The sequence below is a fragment of the Lethenteron reissneri genome, chromosome 12 (genome assembly GCF_015708825.2).
Source record: "Lethenteron reissneri isolate LAM-NWPU_2019-01 chromosome 12, ASM1570882v1, whole genome shotgun sequence".
NCBI classification, from domain to species: Eukaryota; Metazoa; Chordata; class Hyperoartia; order Petromyzontiformes; family Petromyzontidae; genus Lethenteron; species Lethenteron reissneri.
Window position 1 is genome coordinate 1,599,071 of NC_083790.1, and position 25,292 is coordinate 1,624,362.

Consider the following 25,292-nt stretch of genomic DNA (forward strand, 5'->3'; position numbering starts at 1 on the left):
GTAGAAAAAATAACACATCACGACGTTTCGATCGCTTGTTGTTGCGATCGAAACGTCGTGATCCATTATTTTTTCTACCCACGTGACTTTACCGAAAGAACTAAGAGTATGGATTCCTGCAGTCACGAAAACTTCTAATCAGGCTTGAACTACCCAACCGACCACGGGTTCTCGCCTCCCACAGAGCATATTGGATGTGTGCAAACCAGGTAAACGTCGAGGAATTTACGTGTTCGCAGGTAAGTACTATACAGGTGCGTGTCCAGGTGTGTGTCCAGGCGTGGTGTTGGCCACCTACCCCCTCGTGTGCCGTGCCGGCCTTCATGGGTGCTCGCTAACAGCACTTGCCCCTACAGTCTGTTACAGGCTACACACTTGTTTGTCCAGGCGTAGAAGTGCGTGCACATGCGCTCGCTTTTGTTGTGTTTAGTTTGTTGTCCGACCAGCACGGCTGGCTACGTGTGGCGCGAAAGAAGTTCAACGTAGCGTACGAGGCGTCCCTTTGGTGTGTCTCGGGACCTGCCGCCGGCTGCCAGAGCCCTTCCACGCCCCACGTGACCCCATGCCCCGCACCAGCGCCGTGGTGACGCTGCCGCCGCTTGTTGTTCCGCGTGACCTGCCGCGTGACCTGCCACGTGCCCTGCCGCGTGCCCTGCCACGTGGTGGGGTGGGCAGGGCGGTACCAGGGGGGTCATTAATCAACAGGGCACACGAATCACCCCCCCCCCCCCCGGCCGCGCCCCCCATGGGATATGCCAATGCAGCCAGATGAACTGACAGCCTCTTGTACGTATGCATTAAAAATCGAAGCTATCAGCAGTTCCTGAAGAACTGCACTGTGCTGTTCTTGTCTTCGGTCACCGTCCAAATACAATTTCAGCCAAATGCGAGCGACTGGCAGCAGCGGCGGCAATGGGACAGGCAACTGTGGACCGGTTTCGTCGTGATTAGGGCTCATCAGCACTTCGCGTGCAGCATCTCCCCCCAGCCATTGTATACCCCCCCTCCGCCCCGGTCCCCCACTCGCATCGTCATCACCATCCCCTGCTGTTGATTCGTGTGAGCAGTGCGGGTACCTGCAGGCGGTGATTCCAGCGTCTCTCTCAGAATGTGCCCGCCCATGACAGCAGTGTGGGGTGGTGGTGGTGGGGGTAGGCACTTATGGGGGTCGAGGTAGGGCAGGCGGTGGGGGTAGGGTGAGAGGAGGTCGAGGGGATACCAGAATCAGAATATTCCTTCATGCTGGAAGAATCCGATGAGCTGTAAAGCTCTTTCTCACAGATGTCCAGGAGGGACAGTGGTGCCGTGGCTGTGTTTGTCCGGAGTAAATAATAGGTGCTCGCTAACAGCACTCGCTTCGCCAAGAAGCTTCTGCAGACTCCACGGGGCATCTGCGTGTCTCTGTAGGGACACGTGTCTGTCGGCGGGGGCGGTGGCGCAGCGGTTAGCGCACTGCGCTTGTTCACTCGGCGAGCTGAGGTCCGATTCGAGGGCACGACCAACATCAGTGCCGAGTGACATCTGAACAAGCTGCCGGCACACACACAGCCCCCCTTCCCCAATACTCCCATTCACCATTGTTGACCAGCGTGGTGAAGTATGTAAGGGAGGAGAGGGATGGAGAGACGCGAGAGGAGAGGTGAAGGGTGAGTAGAGGCAGACGTGAAGAGAGGCATGCACATTGAACACATCCTGACGAATGTGCAAAGGAGAGGGGATGAGAGAAGCGAGGTAAAAAGCAAAGGCGAGGCAAGGGTATAGGGACGAGAGGGAGGTGGTGGTGGTGGTGGTGGGAGGAGGGGGTGGATGGTGGGGGGCCAGGGGGGGGAGGGAGACCGACATTGTCTCGGGGGAGAGAGAGGGGATGGAGCGATCGATGCCGCTAAAGAGTGGCGCACAAACACTGGGGTCGAACATTAACCCCGGCGGGTTACAGGTCACGCTAGCGGCACCTCCTCGGAGCTGCCCCCCATTTCCAGGGCCGTTCCCCGCTGCCCCGTGGCCCCCACACCGGAGATTTCCTCTGCGGGTCACAAGAGGTCGGCGTTTGTCTCTACTGCATAATCATCATCAGCATCATCAGCGTCATCAGCGTCATCGGCGGCAGCCACGGTCAATTCCGCTGCTGGAGGGAGGCCTCCCAAGGCGGTCGCCGCGTCTCGACGGTTCGCGCGACCCAGCCAGCCGTGTCCGCCTTGCGCACGGGGCGACCCCGTCGCTCCGTCTCCAATCGTGGACGTGCGATTGTGCGGGCGCGTTTCCTCCCCTGTGGCTCTCCGCCCCCCTCCAGCTGCGTGTTCCACCCCCCCCCCCAGCTGCGTGTTCAGTGCGTGTGTGTGTACACGTGTCCCGTGTGTGTGTGTACACGTGTTCTGACTGTGTGTGTACACGTGTTCCGTGTGTGTGTGTACACGTGTTGTGTGTATGTACACGTGTTGTGTGTGTGTGTACACGTGTTCTGTGTGTCTGTACATGTCTTCTGACTGTGTGTGTACACGTCTTCTGTGTGTGTGTGTACACGTCTTCTGTTTGTGTACACGTGTTCCGTGTGTGTACACGTGTTCTGATTGTGTGTGTGTACACGTGTTCTGATTGTGTGTGTGTACACGTCTTCTGTGTGTGAACGTATTCCGTGTGTGTGTACATGTGTTCTGACTGTGTGTGTACACGTGTTCTGACTGTGTGTGTGTACACGTGTTCCGTGTGTGTGTACACGTGTTCTGACTGTGTGTGTACACGTCTTTTGACTGTGTGTGTGTACACGTGTTATGTGTGTGTGTACACATCTTCTGACTGTGTGTGTGTGTACACGTGTTCCGTGTGTGTGTACACGTCTTCTGACTGTGTGTGTGTACACGTGTTCCGTGTGTGTACACGCGGTGGTGATGCGTCGCGAGGACTGGAGTGTGGGACACACGAAGTCAATGTGACGATGTCGAACTGGGTGAGGAATAACTAGAGATCCCCTCCTTGAGGGCATTTGGTCTCCTCTTCCACGACAACCAGACGTCTTTGAAGAGGTGGGGGTACCCGCACTTTACCCCACCACACGCGGCGACCTGCCGATCGACAGAATGTGGGGGGCTTCACTTGGAGTACTTCGTGGTGGGGGCAGGGCAGGCGGGGGGTGGTGGCGGTCGGCTTCAGAGACCTCCACGTTTGTTTCAACTGCCGCTCCGGGAGGTCGGCCTGGATAGCGCAGTGGGCTCAACATTGCGTGCCGGCACCATGCGATGTAATAGCGTGTCATTTACCACCGAACAATATTCGTTTAAAGTATCAAAACCCTGAACCAGGTCTCGACATCATGGGTCTCATCAGCAGTGGCCCAGGCTTGTTACACAAATGCAGCCTATTGGCTTTTGTTTGCGGACCAACATTCACCGAACAGCGTTTCGTTTACGCAAGCGAACTCGGGAGCAGGTTTCGATCTGCTGGGCCTCATCGGCAGAGCCAGGCTCGGTAAACAAATGTTGTCGCATCGCCAGATATTATTGGCAGGAAGACTCCATATAAAATATGGAGGGGGTTGGGGGTGGGGGGTAGGGGGAAGGCGGTAGGGGGGTACGGGTGTCCCCCCCCCCCAACCACCGACGAAGCTAACAAAAGCAATCCGGTGCTTACGTAGGAGGCGAGTTCTCAATGGCGAATCGATGGAGGCAATAAGATGCATTGATTTTCTATTAGTCTGAAACGTAAATAGAATTTTACTTTATTAGGACTAGGCGGCTCTCTTAGCCCGTATAGATTCGGCCAATCAATTGCTCTTTACATAATAATACACTATGATTGGAGCGATGCGAGAGGCAATAGCCTCCTCGAATGCCGCCCGTCATGCCACGGGGCCCAGCGCATCGCGACGAACGCACGCGAATTGCATTTACCGCGCCGCGGATGCTCGCATAATGCTATTTTATTATTAATTGTCGGACTGAACTCTGCTCAGCTGCTCACGTATTTATTAACAATGGGGATTGTGTGTACACTTGTTGACTTTGGACGTGGGTGCGCGGGTGGAAGGCAGGCAGGGAGAGGTGTCGTTTTTGATGGAGAGAAAATACTTGCACAGAGACACATAGAACGTGTCCGTGGGATTGGAGAGACCGACAGATAAACAGAGAAATACATCTAACACAGCACCCATAGGCCAACATATAAAAACACATACCTACAATGAGACCTATATACCTATACTTAAGGGGGCTCTCACCTGCATGGTGATAAACAATGTGTTATTATGATGATGATTGATCACCTTTATATACAGCCATGTGGTGGGTGGGTGGATTGTAGAGGTATGTGGTGGTGGTGGTGGTAGTGGTGGTAGTGGTGGTGGTGGTAGTGGTAGTGGTGGTAGTGGTGGTGGTAGTGGTGGTGGTAGTAGTGGTGGTGGTGGTAGTGGCGGCGGGTGGATTGTAGGGGTATGTGATGGTTGGTCGTGGTGGTAGTGGTGGTAGTGGTGGTAGTGGTAGTGGTGGTAGTGGTGGTGGTAGTGGTGGTGGTAGTGGTGGTAGTGGTAGTGGTGGTAGTGGTGGTGGTAGTGGTGGTGGTAGTGGTGGTGGTAGTGGTAGTAGTGGTGGTGGTGGTAGTGGTAGTAGTGGTGGTGGTGGTAGTGGCGGCGGGTGGATTGTAGGGGTATGTGGTGGTAGTGGTGGATGGTGGATTGTAAAGGTATGTGGTGGTGGTAGTGATGGTAGTGGTGGTAGTGGTGGTGGTAGTAGTGGTGGTAGTAGTGGTGGTAGTAGTGGTGGTGGTAGTAGTGGCAGCGGGTAGATTGTAGGGGTATGTGGTGGTGGTGGTCGTGATGGTAGTGGTGGTAGTGGTGGTGGTAGTAGTGGCTAGTGGTGGTGGCGGCGGGTGGATTGTAGGGGTATGTGGTGGTGGTGGTCGTGATGGTAGTGGTGGTAGTGATGGTGGTAGTGGTGGTGGTAGTAGTGGTAGTGGTGGTGGCGGCGGGTGGATTGTAGGGGTATGTGGTGGTGGGTGAGTGGTGATGTCGACGTGAGTGAGTGTTGGATGAGTGGTTATGTGCGCGCGTTAACGGATGTGTGGAGATGCTCTGGTGGTGGTTGTGTGTGTATGTTGGTATAAGTGTTTGTGGTGGTTGTGTTGGTGGTGGTGGTTGTGGTGGTTGTGGTGGTGGTGGGCGTGTGGTTAAGTGAGATGCGCGCTCTCCCGCTCCTCCTCCTCCCGTGATTCACTCTCCCGGCCCCGCGCCCGGCTCCCCCATTTATTTTCTGTGCGGAGTCATTGCGCTCTCATCAATCTAAGGCAATGTCAATACGGGGCTCTTCCATCCCCCCCCCTCTCTCTCCTCCTCCCTCTCCCCCATCCCTCTCTCCCTCCCCATCTCCCTCTGCATCTCACTCCTCCCTCATCCTCAATCTCCCTATATCTATCTCCCTCCATCTCACCCCCCCCACCTCCCTTTGCAGCTCCCTCTATCCTGGTCCCGCACGTGTTTGTGCAAATTTGTGCTGCCACTTCAAAGGGTTAAAGACGTGTGCCAGGTCAGATACAGATAGGCGGGCCCTCTTATCTCGACAGAGACTTTCACGACATCCTCTGTTGCTCTGTCCCCCGGGGATAACGCGCGCGCTGCGGTCATTGTAGGTCGCCTCCCATCGAGTGGTTGCAGAGGCCGTTCCACACGATGTCCGACGTTTCGCGCCACGTGCTGGAAGCTGTGAAGGAACACATCGGTGAACGGCACAAACGCGACTCCCTCCTGAGTCAAACATTCCGACGGTCTTGATTTGAAGCTTTCGTGACGACAGGAATCCATACTCTTTGGTTCTTTCGGCAAAGTCACGTAGGTCGAAAAAGAAAATAAATCAAAACAAATCACGACGTTTAGATCGCAACACAAGCGGTCGTCATCAGGCCTGATGACTGTAGGTGTGTACGAGTATGGATTCCCACGGTAGTGTAAATATAATTTAGAGTGCTCACCGAGGAAGCCACGTGTATGTTGCTACACGTGGCTGTAGGTGTGTACGTGTCCGTATGTGGGGAGCGGTGGTGTAGGAGTTAGCGCGCTGCGCTACGAACCCGGCCACCCGAGTTCGATTCCCGCTCACGGCTAACACCGGTGACGATTCATTATCTGAACCCGTCCAGGGCCTCCCGTAGGTCGACTCAGCCTCAAACGAGTAGTACCTGGCGCGATGTGTAAATATCTCCACTGGGAAGACAAAGACGGCCGGGTATGTGCCGCGCCGGCCTTCATAGGTGCTGCTCGCGAACAGCACTTGCCCCTAACAGATGTGTGAAGGTTACACGGGGGGGGGACCTTTGTCATTTTTTTGTATCCGTACCTGTGTGGGCAGCAGCCCCGGCAGCAGCGTGGAGGACGCAGAGCCACAGGTGAGCGAGAGGGCACGGGGGGGGGGGGGCTTTTGTGTGCTTGCCTGGTGGAATCTCAGCCGCCCTCATTGTAGAAGCGCGATGGAGCTTGAACCGTGGATAATCGCCACAAAGGGGATACGCAGAGACGGTGGGAGGGGGGCGTGGGAGGGGGGTTAACGTTGATCGAATTTGCTCCTGGAAACAAAACACACACACGAGCAAAAAAAAAAGTCCCTCCCCCGACGCGTCTCGCGAAACAAAACGAGGAGAAATTTTCTCCGCTGAGCGGCGGCGAAACCCGACCCCGGGCCGCCGCCGCCGCCTTTCTGTGAGCGCGGCTCGACTTTGTCCGCGCGATTACCTCTAGGCAGAACCCACGATTTATCGGGCTCTGTGCGGGATAATGGCCCCCACGTGCAGCCTAACGAGTGGCTTATCTTGCGTCTCGTTGTCTTGCCCTGGCTCTCTCGGTCGTCGCCGGCGTCGCCTGCAGCAGAACCTCCTACTCCTCCCATCACCTCGTCGTGCTTTTCCCATCACCCTCCTCCATCATCCTCCTCCTGCCATCACCCACCTCCTCCCAGCGTCCTCCTCTTCCTCCTCCCATCCTGCTCCCATCACCCTCCTCCTCGCATCATCCTCCTCCTCCTCTCATCATCCTCCTCATCATCCCATCATCATCATTTTGACATCAACTCTATCATTCTCACCATTATGTAAGTCTGGTACTCATGAAGGGGAATTCGCTCCGTATCTTCCACGCAATCCAACGCGGTTCAACCACGGACTCGCACACCACACTCACAAAACACTCACAAACCCCGAAGCAAAACATGTGCCGACTCAGCAAGAGCGTCAGTTACACTGCAGGTGCTGGGTGGATTGTTCCGTCGCAGGGATGTGAGAGGGCGTGTGGCGGCGCCTCGGGCAGGAGACATTCATCCAGCAGTGGAGTGACCATGGCTGCTGGTAATGAAGAGCCTAGAACAAGAGGAATCTAAATACGACACTCAGACACATACACACACACGTGTGTGCGGTAAGCCGTTTGATAAATGAGCAGGGATTATGATCATCGTTATTATTATACAGGGCCCATGGTAATCGATATAAAGGATCCGGTGACGTATTACGATCGCGGGGCTATCGAGGTAAATCAGCCCTAAGCGCCAGGTGATTGGGAAGATGACACAAATGATGGCGGGGTGGTGTTGGGAGAGAGAGACTCGCCATCCTGTCACCGGGGCTCATTCGTCTGCTGCAGACCAAGTCTACCGCAGACTAGCACCGTCGGCCTACGTATGGTGCGAAAGAAGTCCAACGTAAATACCTGCTTCGTCTGCAATTCCGTCAGCAGATGTCCTCGGTAAAGGCGCGGCCCTGCAATGCCCTGCTCACGCCACTGCCGGTAGAAAGGGCCTCCCTCCTCTCCCCATGAGGTTTGTTCGAGGAAGCGCCTCTCCCTGGAGGGCGCTGCAGCGGCTAGGAAATGTTAACTACCTCGCCTGGCATACAGGGGGTTGTCGGTCACGATCCTGACCGTGACGCCTGCTGTATAGTTGGAGTTTGTATGCTATCCCCGTGGTCGCGTGGATATTTCTCCGGGTTGTTTCCCCTCCACATTTAGAAACGTGCGTTGAGAGTGTGTGGCTGCGAGACATTTCCACACGATGACAAACCACTTTGTTTAGCTACCTGAAACACATTCCTGCGGAGGGAGCTGGTAGGAACGTTGGGTTACTCGGTCAATGGCCAGGGTCAACGGCGGCGTGGTGTATTCCGCAAATATGGCCGACTGGGAGGGCGGGCACAAGCCAGCGTGAGTAGGTTAAACGTTGAGTTTTATAAGGGCACCACGGGGTGACCAGCCCCTCCCCACCCAGCCCCACCCCTCCCACCCCCCACCCAGCCCCTTCCCACCCTCCCCACCCAGCCCCTCCCCACCCTCCCCTCTCCACCCAGCCCCACCCCTCCCATTTTTGGATGCACGACGGACGGACGGACACAATAAACCCCTGTGGGCTGGTGTTACCAGGAGGTTCCTACCAGTAAAATATGCTGCGTAGCTCAGTGGTCCTTACCTGGTAAAATAAAATAAACAATAGTTTCTAGTTTAGTTTGTATCGTGTAGTTTTGGACCCACTCTTCCACGCTGGTCCAGACGTGATGAGGTGGGGCTACCCACGCTTTACCCCACCGCCACACGCCACAATGCCGACCCGCGAAGCGTGGTGGGGACATCAAGGCACGTGCTCGTTGTTTCAGGTGCCGCACCGGGGGACCGAACAGTCGACCTCTGCATTGCAAGTCCACCTTCCTCTCACGCGTGTACTGTGCGCAGTCAGATCAGGCGAGAGCTCAACACAAGCAAGTGAGTTGGGTGTTAAATATTCCATCCTTCGTGAATTCACTGCTCGATGCAGGCCACCCCGTGGGATTCTTTTGGACCATACTTCACCCCGCTGGTCAGGGCGGTGTGGGTGGAGGGGTCCAGGACCGGTTTAGATATCGGTCGTCACCGATGTTAGTCTTGGCCAGGATATCGAACTCTGTTCACCAGGTTCATGGCGCAATTCGTTAAACGTTAGTAATTGAGTATACATTGCATAAATTGGCGAGTGTGGTGGCATTAACTGCATTGGCCGTAATGACCTGTTGGCCTTGACATATCGGGCATCACGACCAATGCTTGTGATGTCACCAGACATCACCATCGCTTCCTTCCTTCAGCTCGATGCTGCAGCTGTTACAGAGTCGACGCCTTAACCTGCGCGCTGCTCTGACAATGGCCCCACCATCTGGCTCGCGGTCTTCCCCTTGTTACTGCACGGCCATCAGGGACCACTCGTTACAGTCTCCTCCTCCTCATCACCACCACCACCACCATCTGGCTTTAGGTCTTCTCTTCCCCCTCGGTCACCGACTTCTGGGTGCCACTCCAGTGTCTGAATCGGTTACCGGCCCTGCTCCTCCTCCTCCTCCCTGCACACGTGCCCCACCCATTAAATCCCCAAATTGTTCACCCGACTCTCCACCATGCCGCACACGTGTCCCACCCATCACTACCTCCAAGTTGCTTACCCTATCCCCCTCTACCATGCTGCACGCGTGTCACACCCATCACAAGCTCCTCTTCCTGATTTACATATACAACGCTTTCCCCTGCCACGTTCCATTTAGAACCTCCAACACAATCAGAATAGCATCGTCATGAATCATTATCATCGTCGGCAATCCACTGGCGAATGTTGGAGGCCGTGAATGTTTGCACTGCCAGGGTGAATGTTTGGTGGGTTCCCACTCGTTGCACGTGTCGCGTTGGCAGTGTTAGGATAACTACACTCGCCAGCAGCCCATACGTCGTTTGGACATGACAGACCCTCTTGACCGTTCCTCCAACCAGCCAGCCAGGCAGCCAGCCAGCAAAACTTAAAGACATAGACTATATCTAAAAAATGTAGTGATAGCATGCGATGCTGTGGAGCATTATAGGTAAATGCGTTGGAGTTAGGCCACGCATGGAATGATCCGAACACATTTTGTGTCGTCAAGACCCCTCCACCACCCGACACAGCCCAAATCGAAGTGCATTGTCACGTGTTGGCGCATTTCACAATTCGCCAACTATTAGAGTTTCACTTCGCACCGGTGAGTCAAAGGACAATTTCTTTAAAAAAATTTGAAAGGAAAAAATAAGATACCGTACTAATTTCTGTCTTCACAGACAACACACTTATTCTTCAGTCCATCGGCCTATCTCATTTCATTTCATTTAGCCAGGCGGCTTTTGACTCGGGTGCAACCGCAACAAACAAAAACATGAACAAGAAACATCTTAAAGTGACTACTGAGGAGACCCAGAAGGTGGAAGCCGGTCCAGAGTGTTTGTTTGCTTTAAAAAAAAAACACATTCTGCTGCTGCTGAATAATGTTGGTCTGGAAAGCCAAGAGGGCGATAGACTAAATTATATATTGATTTATGCGTGTGGACACCCGTTGATTAATTGAGATTAATTAAAAGAACAATAGGCATTGTTAGAACTGCCCAGCGGTCACAAAGGCGGCACGAGAGCTGCAGGTGTTGTTTTAATTCACAGCCTCATTCACGGACACCCTCTCCGCCCCCCGGGACTGTTTAGCGAGAGTTAGAGGGCACTGGGGAGAGATCGGGAGAGTGGAGGGAGGTTGGGGAGAGTGGGGTGAGATAGATTGATAACAATGTAGTGTACACACACGGGCAGACGCAGACGAACACAGAGAGACACGGACCCCTCGTTTAGCCTCGAACAGACTGTTGGGGCAAGCGCTAGAAGCGAGCACATACGAAGGCTGACACGAGGGGGTAAGTGGTCAGCACCACGGCCAGCCGCCTTTGTATCCCTAGTGTAGATTGTTAAACACTGCACGAGGCACTTGAGGCCCAATCGACGTAGGGGAGGCCCAGGATCGGTTCAGTTAATCGTGACTTGGTCGTGAGCGGGAATCGAACTCGGGTCGCAGGGTTCCTGGGGCATCTCGCCACCGCTCCCCGTGACGCAGATTTATATTCACGCACAGACACAGTCGCCTACAGAGACGCAGTTACAGACATCGACACAGAGTCACATAACACACGCAGACACAACCATACATACATGCACACACACTCAAGTTAACACACATTCGTACATTCACTTAACGTACATACAGAGATGAACACACGGAACACGCACGCACACACACACGGAAACCAGGCACCATCTGCCGACGTCCGCAGTGGAGAGATTCAAGGTTTGGAATTTGGGATGAGGGGGAGGAGCAGGAGGAGACACAGGGAAGAGGAGGACACGGAGGAGGAGCCGCGGTGGCTAGGGGATGTTAACGACCTCGCCCGGTATACAGGAGGTCATAGGTTCGATTCCGAACCTGAGGCCTGTTGTATATTGGAGTTTGCGTGTTTTCCCCGTAGTCGCGTGTTTTTTTTTCCGGGCCCTCCTGTGTTTTCCTCCACATTTAGAATCAACATCACGCGTTTAGAGTAGTTGGCTTCTACACATTTCCACTTGATGGGCCACATCGTTGAGCTATAATTTTCGATAGCCAGATCGCTTCAGAAAAATGTATTCACAACTCAGTGGGCCTTAGCTGGTAAAAGAAAAAAAAAGAGTTGAGTTGAGGAGGACGATTTCAGTTCCAGTTTCATTTATTTGGAATCGCCCTGTGAGCCATTCGGCTCTTGAATCGGGTGCAACCGCAACAAACAAAAAACAAAAACATGAACAAGAAAACATCTTAAAGTGACTATGCGCAAACAGAAAAATCCAGGAAAAAACTGCAAAGTCTTCCAGAAAAAAAAGCACCGTATAACACCAACGCTGTGCAAACATCCCAGTGGGATGCAAGTCAAACAACCACAACGATGAGACGCGGGGAGGAGCTGTTCATGTTTTCGGTGAGCGCCCTCTCGTGACTGCGCGCACACCCTTCACTCAGACGCCTTCAGATCTCCCAGGAAACATCACTCGTTTTCTTTTCTTGCTGTGGATTTCACACCTGATGATGATTGCTTGTGTTGCAGTCGAAACGTCGTGAGAATTTTTATTGTTTTATATTATATTACTTTATTATTTCCCTTCTACGTGACTTTACCGAAAGAACCAATAATATGAATCCCTGCAGTCACGAAAGCTTTAAATCAAAATTTTAAATCACCCGTGTAAATAGAAATTATTGACAGTAACAATAACAACACGCCTATCAGCCTCGGGGTCTTCTAGACCAATGTCTCCCGGCAGCATTTGTTGAAGCGCGCGCAGTCTGAAGCGGTCTCGAATCCCAGGGTTTCATCAACTTGGTGTAGCCACTGCCAACCTATTCCGAGATCTCGTCATGTACTCACGCTGCATCTACAATGCAGTTTACAATACCACCAGGTTTATATAGCTTCGCAGGTCAGGTGTCCACTCGCCACTGACGTTAGCCGTGATCGGCGAATCGGAACTCGGATCGCCGGGGTTAATTTTGAGTAATGCGCTAACCACTGCGCCACCGCTCCCCCCACTTACCCCGTACCCCCCACCCACGTTGCGAGTTCGATATGCAATGGAGAGAGCTCATCAATATGTTATTATATGGCGAGGTCAATCGTGAAAGTCGCGCTGCAGTGATGTGGGCCGTGATAATGAACTACAACTGGCCCGTTATTGATGCGAGTTCGTCATGTGCATCACAAAAGCGGATTAAATAAATGACAAATAGTAATTTGTGGTGCACTACCAAATACAAGACCCGCACGGCGTGGAGAGGCCCTCATCCAGCAGCGGAGTGGCATATTGAGTGGTTGGGTGAGTGGGTGAAGGCATGAATGAGTGGGTGGGTGAGTGAGTGGATGAGTGAGCGAACGGGTGAGCGAGTGCGTGGGTGGGTGAGTGAGTGGTTCAGTGAGTGAGTGGGTGAGTGAGTGGGTGAGTGAGTGAGTGGGTGAGTGGGGTGAGTGAGTGGGTGGGTGGGTGAGTTGGGTGAGTGAGTGTATGTTGAACTTCTTTCGCACCCTAGGTAGCAAGCCTTGCTAATCGGAGGTGCGAGAGGGAGTGGGTTGCGGAGTGAACCGGTGAATTATTGAGTGGGTGAGTGAGTGAGTGGGTGAGTGAGTGAGTGGGTGAGTGAGTGAGTGGGTGAGTGAATTGGTTGGGTGAGTGAGTGGGTGATTGAGTTAGTTGGGCGAGTGAGGTGGGTGAGTTGGGTGAGTGAGGTGGGTGGGTGAATGAGTAGGTGAGTGAATGAGTGGGTGAGTGAGTGAGTTCTGTGAGTGAGTGGGTGAGTGAGTGGGTGATTGAGTGAGTTGGGCGAGTGAGTGAGTTGGGTAAGTGAGTGAGGTGGGTGAGTTGGGCGAGTGAGGTGGGTGAGTGAGTTGGGTGAGTGGGTGAATGAGTGGGTGAGTGAATGAGTGGGTGAGTGAGTGACTTGGTGAGTGGGTGGGTGACTGAGTGAAGCACAGACTTCGTGTTTCTAACAACAACAACACGAGTCCATGACGGCCGGCACTGCACTGCTATAACAAGCAAGCCCCGACATCACCGAGTGAAACAATCGCCCCAAATCGACATGTTGGTGTTTCTGAAACTTAATTTGAATACGAATGGTTTGTTAAAAATGTGTCCGAGCCAACTTCTTTTTCGACGGGAAATCTATTTCACTCAATATCGATCCGTGTTTCCGCCACCTCGATTGTTTTGTGCTCCTGTCTGTAACGCGGTTGTTTTGGTTGCTTCTGCTTGCCAAGATGTCTATCTGCTCCGTTGTTGCGAACCGGTTGCAATGTCGCATACATTCCCTCTCGTCGCGTTCGCCAAACAAAGCGACGGTCGCAAATTCGTCACGAGGAGTTCGAGCAGAAACCGGCATCGCCTAAAGGGGCCGTCCATAAATGACGTCACGCGATTTTGGACGATTTTTGACCCCCCCCCCCACTCGTCACACGGCGTCACAAAAAGTCAGACCCCCCCCCCTCAAATATGACGTCACAAAGCTCTGCTCCCCCCCCAAATAAAACATGCTTCAAATCGCTTTAAACTATTGTCATTGTAGTGCGTATTTAATGTGGCGCTGCACTCTGATGTTGTAAAAAGTTTTATTATTAAAAAGTCTATTTAATTAAGTAGAACGTGTTGTCTATATTTATTTAAAGTTGCGCATTTTGACGTGACGTCACATTTCTCAACCCCCCCCCCCCTCGTCACACACCGTCACAAATGTCTGACCCCCCCCCCCCCAGATGCGTGACGTCATTTATGGACGGCCCCAAAGTGGCCAAACTCGAGCCGATCTATTTCGACGGCCGATGAGAGTGAATGTCCTGATCACGCGGCTCATGTCACGTGGCGATCGTCACGTGATGCCGTGTTACTGACCGCATGGAGGAGCTGTAACCGCGAGATTGATGCCACCTCGTGTGGTTACCCTGCCTCGCGGACTGTCTGGGCTCGTGGGCCGAATGAGAGCCATCGTTCTTCCGGTATCAGGAAAGCCACTGGGAGCTCTGCACTTTTAAATCAGGATTGGAAATTCTAGATTTGAAGCTTTTGTGACTGCAAGGATTCATACTCTTAGGTTTTTTTCGGTAAAGTCACGTAGGTAAAAATGTTAAATTAATAAAAGTAAAATAAAACAAATTAAAAAATTCACGACGTTTCGGAGGCAACACAAGCCTCCGTCCTCAGATGGAACCGTCACAGCCCGACAGCTGTATAAAGTAAATGAGAGATTACAGGAGATACCACTCCGTATATATAATGGTTGAGGGGGGGGGGGAAGGGCCAGGAATGGCCCACTTTTTATTATTATGGTAAGGTGCGGTTTGAGACTATGAAACTCATTTCTTTAGAACTTATTTCTGTGTGTTTAGTTTGTTGTCCTTCCCCCGCACCTCCGATGCGCGCGGTCGGCTACGTGCGGTGCGAAAGAAGTTCAACGTCTCTCGAGGTTGGTAATACAGATAATCGTCATCACGCAATCGGATTACGTTTACCTGGAGACGTCATCGCGCCGATGATGTCACCGCGCAGCGCCCCGTATTCTCAGACCTACGAACGTAATGACGTCACTGGCGCGCCGTAAGAGAGCGTAGCCTGCGTGATGACATCATCACGCGCTCATGCGCGCGCGTAATGATGTCACTGCAGAGACGGCGACGATGACGTAGTGTTATGACGTCGGGCGGAGCACAGAGCGTGGCTACGTCACAGGCTCCGTACGAACGTTCTGACGTACAAGTGACCAACAGAGGGCAGCAGAGCACCGCACTGAGTAGCGAGTCACCAACGGAGTGTTATAGAATCTAAAGTGGCAGCTCTTAGCATTGACGGTAACTTTCCCTGCGTTGTATATTCGTCCTCCTCGTTTCACGGCTCATTTAACGTGCAAGCAAGCGCCACGCGTTGTCCAAAATTGTTATCCTAACGATTGCCACAAGCGCGTGCGTGCGCGGTGACGTCACGCGCGCGTGTGTGCGTGATGACGTCACGCGCGCGGCTCTCAAGCCGACGTCGCCCACAGTTAGCGTACGCGATGACGTCACTGGCGGGTTTGCAGGCCGTTACGTGCGGGGGGCGGGGGAGCGTCACGTGACGATAAATACGCTGCAGGCGTTTCACGAAATCATCGACGATTGCTGATTCCGCACCCCTTGCAATGTCTTTGGCGCTCGGGAAGCGTTCAGCCACGATTAGTCATTGTAAAGGCAAATAACAATACAGTCCGAGTTTGATTAATCGATTCGTTGTAACGAAAAAGCGCGGGGATTATCGTCGAATCGTTACGCCCTTACTTGAGTTTCGGGGTCGTGACGTCACAATAGACCACGGTCTTTGTTTATCTTTGTGATGACGTAAGCGTTGGTATTACAGATAATCGTCATCACGCAATCGGATTACGTTTACCTGAAGACGTCATCGCGCCGATGATGTCACCGCGCAGCGCCCCGTATTTCCAGAACTGCGAACGTGATGACGTCACTGGCGCGCCGTAAGAGAGCGTGGCCTGCGTGATGACATCATCACTCACTCATGTAATTTTTTACGTTAGTGCGCGCGCGCGTAATGATGTCACTGCAGAGGAAGGCGACGATGACGTAATATTATGACGTCGGCGGAGCACAGAGCGTGGCTACGTCACAGTCTCCGTACGAACGTTCTGACGTACGAGTCCTGTGACGTCATAACGCAGCCGTCACAACGGGCGGAGTCTCGAGGCGCGGGGGTCTTCGCTGCCAGCGGCTCCGTTATTTCAGCGTCAAACAACAACAACGACAACAACAAAAAACAATAACACAATCAAGAACAACAACGATAGCAACGCACCCTGCTGCTGGCCGGGCCGGCGTGAACATGAGCTGGGGTGTGGATCTCTGGGTGAGTTTTGGTGAGGGGGGTCGGGTGTGGATGATTACAGGCCGGGCTTCGAGCTGTCAAGAGTGGCTGTGAGATCAGGCAAGGCCGTAGGCTGAGGCCTAGCTAGGTAAAAAAAATATTTATTTTACAAAAATGTTGCATACCGTGTAAATTGTTTTAATGCATTTATCAGGTGCTAGGTGGATTATCATTTCGTAGGATTGTGAAGAGGTGACGCCGCGGCTTGTGGAGGCCTTCATCGAGCAGTGGATTGACCATGATTCGTGATGATAGATAACGGTATGGAGCAGCAACGATGTTGGAACAAGCCTAGCGCGTTGTTTAACAATGGCACGCTGCGTCATATTGGATACTCTATTGTACATTTGTGTGTATACGCTATTGCTGTTACTCTGTCGGTCTGGCTCCCGCCCTGTGTGTGAGAGGGGTGGGTTTCAGCTGACTTATACGTCTGGTTTGAGACGCGTTGACGATATGCGCAACATTGCGTTTGCATACTTTATCCAGCAGTGGATCGATTGTGGCCGATGCTAATTAGAAACGGGCTTCGCTGTCTTTATATTGGCTTTACTGATTATGAGAATCCTATATGTACTTGTAAGTGTTTGGCGCGAGACTTTGAGCAAGATATAACTTTAGGCAGACCCAGCATTGATGAGTGAAACTGATCCATCCTTCTAGCGTAACATTCTATTAACAACAACAAAATATATCGGATTCCTCCAGTCAAAATAGAGGTTCAGATTCTGATATTAAATGTAGGTAGTAGTCCTGTTAGAACATCATCATAATCTCACATTCAATCCAGTCACTATCGTCCGTATCGGTATTCAATGTTAAAGTTACCGTATTGTATTACTCTGTATGCAGTGCGTAATGTTTGTGTACAAAGCCCTTGCGACCTTTTGAACTAATTGGTCTCTTTATTAAATACTCTCATTATTTCCAGGGTTTGTTTATGTTCAGATTATTGTGTGTAGTGAGTGGATAAGAGAGTGTCAGCTTTCTATGTTGGTAACGTACAAATTTGACGACGGTCTCTGCAAATTCGTATAGCTCTCAATAAGGTGTCGTTAAGAAGAAGTGTTGCTGTGTTTCCTTTGTCAGTGGAGTTTCCACCACGTTTGTGTAAAGTCTGCAATAAATTGCAAGCAGCGCCGAAAGGGGAAAGCGAATTTGTTACGTACGATAGTGATTCCGTAGCATCCAACAGCAGCTTGTGTTGGAGAATGAACTCGCAGACAGCCAGAACGCACGAGAGCACAGGGCAAGCAATCGAGTGTGTTTCACATGCAGCCCTTCGTTAATCCACTGCTAGATGCAGCCCCCCCTCTACCCCTGTGGGAATTTTTTGGGACCATTCTTCGCTTGGTGAGGGAGGAGGTGGAACAGGCCGGGTTCAGATATCACTTGTCGCTGACGTTTGCCGTGGCCAAGGATCAAACTCCGGATGTCAGGTTGGTCCATAAGCACAGTTGCGATAGCACGCCACTGCATCACCCACTCAAACGTATTTAACACCCCCCCCCCAAAAAAAAAACAACCTAAAGTAGCATAACATTGTAGTCCATCAGACCCGAGAAGGCCTTATTTCACCAACGTTTTCCAAACAATGTTTTCAAGTTGAAACGGACAAATCCTGGAGCCCTTTTCCAGTTTTCCTTGCGTGTCATCAGCAGGGTGTGGCCCATCAAACAATCGCTGCTGGGTCGCCAAGAGTTTGATAGCGAAGAGCCCTCCAGGAGCACCCAGATTCGCGTTTGATGTTCAAAGCTCGCAGACGTCCGAAGTTTTTGCAAGGAGTCTCGAGTGGAGAAGAAAAAAGAGTGGGATTTTGTCCGTCGTTTAAATATGTTCTGGGGTTCACGGCTCCACTCGTGTTTAGGGCAAAGGACGGGGCTACCTGAGTAGTGGTGGGGGGGGGGGCTACTTGAGTAGTGTGGGGGAGCTACTTGGGTAGTGAAGGGGGGGGCTACCTGAGTAGTGGGGGGGGGGCTACCTGAGTAGTGGGGGGGGCTATCTGAGTAGTGGGGGGGGCTACCTGAGTAGTGGGGGGGGGGTTTAGCAGTGGAGGTGGGGGGCTCTGAGCATTAGGAGAGGGGCAATGACCAGAGGCGCTCACTGTGTGGGCGGTGGTAGTGACTGAGTGGGAGTGGCTGTGTGAAAGTGGGCGGGGCTGACGGGAGGGGAGGAGCTGCCAGCTCCCCATGTGACCCGGCGGTCTCCCAGAATGTTCGTAGCTTCATTGATGTTGAGCCACAGTGGCCCCTGTGAGTCCAACGAATGCGCCACAGCCATGAGAGAGGACTGCCTACGTGGGTCGTGCGATTTTCCACGTTGGTGGAGCAGTGAAATGGGCTTGTGTGGCAGGTGCTTCATAGATTGCTGCGTTGCAGGACCACGAGAGATGGCGTTGAAGAGATTGTGGCTGCTGATGATGATGGTGATCCTTGGAAACGGGAAGTTGTGCCATGTTAATCCCCTAGAGTGGCACTTTAGGCTGGCAGTGGCAGTGTATATTTGGCAACTGTCGCCTGCATACGCTACGATCGGATGGCTCAGTGTATGTGAGTGTCTGAGTGAGTAGATGTGTCTGTGTGTATGCATGCAGGCACGTGGGGAACGGTAGGGTAGCGGTTAGCGCGCTGCGCTACAAACCTGGCGACCCGGGTTCGACTCCCGTTCACGGCCAACACCAGTGACGATTATCTGAACCGGGCCTGGGCCTCCCCTAGGTCGACTCAGCCTCAAATTAGTACCTGGTGCGATGTGTCAACACCGCCACTCGGGAGACAAAGGCGGCCGGGCGTGGTGTTGGCCACCCACCCCTTCGTGTGCCGTGCCGGCCTTTATAGGTGCTCGCTAACAGCACTTGCCCCTACAGTCTGTTAAGGCTACATGGGGGATCTTTGTCTTTTTTGTAGGAATGTGTGCGAGTGAGATGGGCGTGGGGGAGGGTGCTGATCACCCTCCCCCACCCCCATCCTCGCGTGCCATGCCAGCCCTAATAGGTGCTCGCCAACAGATGCTATGTTGGGTGACTGAATGTATGTGAGTGTAGGTGTTCCAGTATGTGTGCATCTGTGTGTGAGTAAGGGCGTGGCGCTGACCACACCAACCCCCCTTTGTGTGCCAGTCCGGCCTTAATGCACTGGTCCCGATGGTTTGCAAAGACTAATGGGAGTCTGTGTGTGTGTGTTTTAGTGAGTGATTGAGTGTTATTGTTGTGGACGCGTTTATCCGTGTTTGTTTCTACAATACGTGAATGTACGTGTGTGTTTTTTACGTGAGAAATCTTGACTTGAAGCTTTCGCAATTATTAGGAAATCGTTGAGCAAAATATGAGTGTGTGCATAATGAACTTAAGTGTGTTCTCTCAACAGCACTTGCCCCTGCAGGTCTGTTAAGGCTATACGGGGGAGCTTTCTCTTTGTGCGTAAGCGAATTGCCCGGTAAACATGCCAAGGTTGAATTTCGATTTAAAGCTTTCGTGACTTGCATGGATTCATATATATTTGGTTCTTTCGGTAAAGTCACGTAGATAGGTTCGAAAATAATACAATAAAATAATTACGACGTTTCGATCGCAACACAAGCGACCGTCCTGAAGGGTATATGTTTGTCCAGTAAAATACAACGCGGATTTATATTGCATTGAGATGCTGTACAAAAAACAGTGGGCGAATGCAGTGGAAATAGAGAAGCGGCCGGTCATAGTGAGTGAGTCAAAGGGAAGTTCTTCATCTTAGATTGCAACGGGGGCAGGGAATCAGTCGAAAGCGCACAGGCCGCTGGGGGAAGTGAGTTTCAGATTGGGGTAGCATTGGAGGGTGAGCCATCTCCCCACTCTGTGTTCATGAACGGTTTGTGAGCGTGTGTTTAATGTGATGGTTAATATTGGGGGCTTGTTGGTGAGTGTCTGTGAGTTTCTACGTTTGTTCGGGGTAGGATTAGAACACCCGAGTGTGTCTGTAAGAGAGTTTGCATGTGTATTTCTGGATTAGGGTGTGTGGCGCCTGAGAGTGAGTCTACATATGTAAACGTCAAAAGTGGCACATTTTAATCGGTCCTGGGGCAACTCAGCCTGAAGCGAGTACCCGCTTGCGATGTGTAAACATCATAATTGGGAAGACAATGGTGGCCAGACGTGGTTAATGGTCACCCAGCACCACCTGTGCTATTTCAGCCGTCATAGGTGCTTGTATGCATGTTGCACTTCTTTCGCACCGTACGTACCCAACCGCGTTCACCTGGAGGTGTGGGGCTAAGGACAAACTCAACACAGAAAAGCTTCCTTTGAAGAATTGAGTTTTCAATCCAGATTCAAAAGTGCTCGATAACAGCCCTTGCCTCAACAGTCTGTTAAAGTCTCTGTCCTATGTATTTGTGCGCGTGTGAGTGTGTGAGCTCGGGTTATGGTGACTCCGAGTGTGTCCGTGAGTTGGCAGTGTGAGCGCGTGTGAGTGGCCCGGCCGCAAAAGCGCATTCACAGCTCGAGACGAGAGATAAGAGGGTGTGTCTGGAGCGTGCGCAGTGACGGCGGCGCTCGGGATGTGGGCGATAGCCGTCGCTTTTCCCGTCTCTCCAGGGCACTGCGGTCTCAGCCAAACCCCCCCCCCCCCCCCCAGCACCAGCAGCGCAGGCCAGCCCCACCGCGTGCAATATTACCCCCATGCACGACACATCGACCGTGCAGTACAGCCTGGTCCAGATGTCTTGTGACCCCCATTTAATTATCTAATACTTAACATATTTTTTTAACGATAGGTTTATTTAAAGCAGAAAAGAATACATGTATGCAAAGTAAAAACAATGTTAGGGGTCAGTTAATTGGGGGGGGGGGGGGGGGTCACAATACATCTGGACCACCATGTACAACCGGATCCTATGTATAACGTCACTCCACCCCCGCCCCATGCACTTATCACGCATTACATCTCCCGTCGTCACTACACATCGTCACTGCAGCTAGCCTGTACTGTGAGTAACATCGCAAGCTTTGCCAGACATCAATATTATAGTCCCCAGCCTACCAGGACAGACACGCCACTGCCAGCACAGTCCATCCCATCTACGTGCAGACGTCATCCCCTCCGCTATTCACCAACACTGCACTCCCAAGCATGTCACGTGTAACATCATAGACTTCACTGTAGATCAACATCAGTCTTATCTGCACCATGTGCAACATTATAAACGTCTCTATATATCAACAAAACAGCCAGTCTTACAATGTGTGTGACATCACCCCCTTCACTATACATCACCATTACGCCTCCAACCTTACCACGTATGACATCATCCCTTTCACCCACCCCCCACCCCCCTTCGATATACATCAACACCAATTACCTTATGTGACATCACCCCCTTCACTTTACATTATTACCACGTGTGGTGACATCATCCCCATGCACTCCCCGATGTGCGACACCTCTTGCCATTCACTGCTACGTCTGGTAGATGAAGGCAGGTAGTCAGTTCTGTTGTTCAAAGCAGGTGAGAATCCATTTCTGCAAATTATTATTTTGTGCAGACCTCAAACAAAGGGAGGGAAAAAAACCTGCCTGCGACTATTCTGTTGATTGCTACACCTAAAAACATGCTGATGGGGCCCTTTCCCCCACGTCTTGCGACAAGTGCTGGTTATTCTCCTTAATTGACAAATGACACTTTTTTCCCCGGTAATTATGAAAATGGCGGGGGGGGGGGGTGACGCCACGTGATAAAACGGTTCCTGATGCAGTTTAGGCCGGATCGTGCTTCGTGGGCCCACCTGGCAAAGCTTTTTTGTGGCCAAGACTCTGGAAAGGCCAATCTGGCAAAACCGTTGTGTGACAGGATTCTGGAAGGGCCAATCTGGCAATGCTGTTGTGTGGCCAAGACTCTGGAAAGGCCAATCTGGCAAAGCTGTTTGGTGGCCAAGACCCTGGAAAGGCCAATCTGGCAAAGCCGTTGTGCCGCCAGGACTCTGGAAATCATTTTACTTCTTGACGTGCATCCCTTCGGGGGCTAAAAATACTGTACGCGTACAACCCGCAGCGCCTTTCCAAACGTCCTGTTTGGGTGAGCGCGGGGCGTCTATTTATGTGTGCGTTGCTGGCCTTGGCTCGGCATCGTGAGGGATGATCCCAGTTTTGGGGAGGGGAGTGCGAGGGCTGCCTGGTTGTCTGTATCTGGTTGGAAAAAAACTCTGAGAATTTAAAAGCTTAGGTTTGGGAAGTAGCCGGTTGGCTCAGAGGTCAGAACGTTGAGCTCCGAGGCCAAGGCCTCCTGAGGCTCTGACCTCCAGAGGATCTGGGTTAAGATCCAGGCACCTGCCTGTGATTAAACTGGGTTCTCATGTGTTGCAAGTGGACAGTCTTAGCCGGGTCACCACTGACATCACACAAGAAAAATCCATAGCATTAAATGTAACCAGCTGTGTCACGCGACACTCATTACGCTTCACTGAGAGTAATGCCTGTGGTATGAGTCGGACCTCGCACTCCTCGGACATCTTATCAAATGTGTCCAGCAAGGCGATGTTTCATCATCAACCATCTTCAGTCCTCTGCTGGATTCAGGCCTCCCGAAGCTGCCATGATCTTTCGCGATCCTGCGATGCAATAATCCATCAAGCACCACCAGCACGCCTGCTGATTTCCTCGCTTTCTCACCTTGCTAGACATCCTCTTGGATGCATTCCATTCCGCCATTATTCTTGACCATCTTCCACTGGCAATGCCCGCTGTTTATTTTTCTATGATTTTTCAATGATGTCAGCAACCAGTGTATAGTCTCTAATCGATGTGTTCCTCTTTCAGTCTCCGTGCAATGCTTCTTTTCAGTTTCTTTTCTAAAGTGTTTTTTTTTATCTCCTAGCGACCATGTTTCTGATCCGTATGTCTCCGCGGTGCAGTGTGTACTGATAAGAGAGAACACAACTGACTTCTTCTGGCACGTTGCTTTGTTACTTTTCATTATTAAGTGCAGCTTTCTAAAAGCACTCCAAACTTCCTCTCGTCTGCCTCTTGGTTTCATTTTGAAAAAAAGGCAACGTAAGCTCTGTGAACATCTTTTATCCGCTTAAGTTTTACCCATTCTGGCCACGCCTGCCTTGTGTCCTCTGAAAGACGGAGCCTCTCTGCCCACGTGGCTGATCTGGGTCTTGGTCAGCTTGACCTCTGCATTCCTGTGTCAAGTGCCGCATTTTTAGGACAAAAGGCCCTGGGGGGTGACTTGGCCGAGAGGTAGCTTGTTGCAGAAGTCTTTTCGCTTGTTGCAGAAGTGTGCGGTGCTAGCCCTGGTTAATAATGCGGGTTTCATCATCGTCATCAGCTGTGATCAATCCACTGTTGAATGAAGGCCTCCCCGAGCCGCAGCCATGTCTTGCAATGCTACGATGCGGCCATATTTGACACGGTGGCGAGATGTTAACTACCTCGCCTGGTATACAGGAGGTTGTGGGTTCAATCACGACCCTGATCCCTGTATATTTGGATTTTGCATGTTTTTCATAATCAACGATTTTTGGGTTTAGATCGCGTTATTTATAAATGTGTCGTAACCCTCCACCACCCGACACGGCCAATCAGTAAAAATGTGTCACGTTGACAAAAGACAAATAGTTCACTGCTTTAGCCCACCGGTGTGTTGAAGCCACAACATTTACAATTTGAGTACGACGTTTCGCTGGTAATTGCATCCAGCATCATCGGGCAATTCGCCAGAATGGTGAGGCTCTGCTGTGTCTCCCGTTCTTATATAGAGCAGCAGCAGGGTGACGTCATCATTAACTCATTAACGTCGTACTCAAATTGTAAATGTTGTGGCTTCAACACGCCGGTGGGCTAAAGCAGTGAACTATTTGTCTTTTGTCAACGTGACACATTTTTACTGATTGGCCGTGTCGGGTGGTGGAGGGTTACGACACATTTATAAATAACGCGATCTAAACCCAAAAATCGTTGATTATGAATAACATTGGTCGCGAAAGCCTACGTGTTAAACTTTGCATGTTTTCCCCGTGTTCGCGTGGATTTTTGTCCGGGTCCTCCAGTTTTTCCCTCCGCGTTTATAAACATGCTTTTAGAGTATTTGGCTACTGCTATAAATTTGTGATGATAAGCCACTTCGTTGAGCTATCATTTGTGGACAGGTCGCTTCTGAAAAGGAGTTATATAGCTCAGTGGGCCTTACCTGGTAAAAACTTAACATAGTTTTTAAATAGTTCGTAAAATATGTGCCATCTGTTTCGCGATGGACTTGATCCCTCGACATTATTTGAAAAAGAGTCGGCCATCTGTGCTGGCGCTACAATCCAAATGTTCCACATTTGAAAATGACACTGCAAATTACTCAATTAGGTAAAACCACATTGCAACATCGCCACAACTGCCAAAACTGCTGCAGACTTTGTGAAACGTGGTTGCCCTTCGTGATAGTGGGGAGCTTGAGATCACTACCGGTGGCAGATATATGAATCTGTCCTGGGCCTCCCCTAGGTCGACTCAGCCTTAAATGGGTACACCTGCTGTGGCGTGTAAATGTCAGAACTGGGAAGACAAAGGTGGCCGGGCGTGGTGTTGGCCATTGACCCCCTCGTGTGGCATGCCAGCCTTTATAGGCGCTCGCCAACAGCACTTAGTTTGTTGTCCATTCCCCGGACCTCCGATTAACACGGTTGGCTACGTACGATGTCATTAAAAAGTTCAACATACGTACACACACACTCGCCCCAACAGCCTGTAAAAAGCTATACGAGGGATATCCTTGTCTTTGTGATCGCCTTTGCTCAAGGAGAGTGGCACGGATACTAAATTAAATTATTATTCGATGATGAAAGGGACCGGCCTGAGTCCTTGGCCGGCATCTCGGTGTTGGAATGCGAATCCCTCCGCTCAGCCTGGCACACGCACGCCGGCGCGAGTCCCGACGCTGTTCTTGGCACACGGCACACGCGCCCAGGGGGAAACGATGCCAAGTTAGCGGGCGCTTGCAATAGTTTTACGGGTTTGAGGGCTGCCAAAGTGGAATGCTTTGCGCTGAAGTGGCCGTAACTGAGCATCGCGTTGC

At 51.7% G+C, this 25,292-nt stretch overlaps 1 protein-coding gene across 1 annotated transcript in view; it reads left to right on the plus strand.

The window, feature by feature from the left end:
- Nucleotides 1–16,057: 16,057 nt before the first annotated feature.
- Nucleotides 16,058–25,292, plus strand: part of LOC133341730 (formin-binding protein 1-like) — a 69,415-nt gene continuing 60,180 nt past the window's right edge. Inside the window, 1 exon segment of the mRNA XM_061550386.1 lies at nt 16,058–16,235. Coding sequence (XP_061406370.1) covers nt 16,212–16,235 — 24 coding nt within the window. The 5' untranslated portion in view covers nt 16,058–16,211.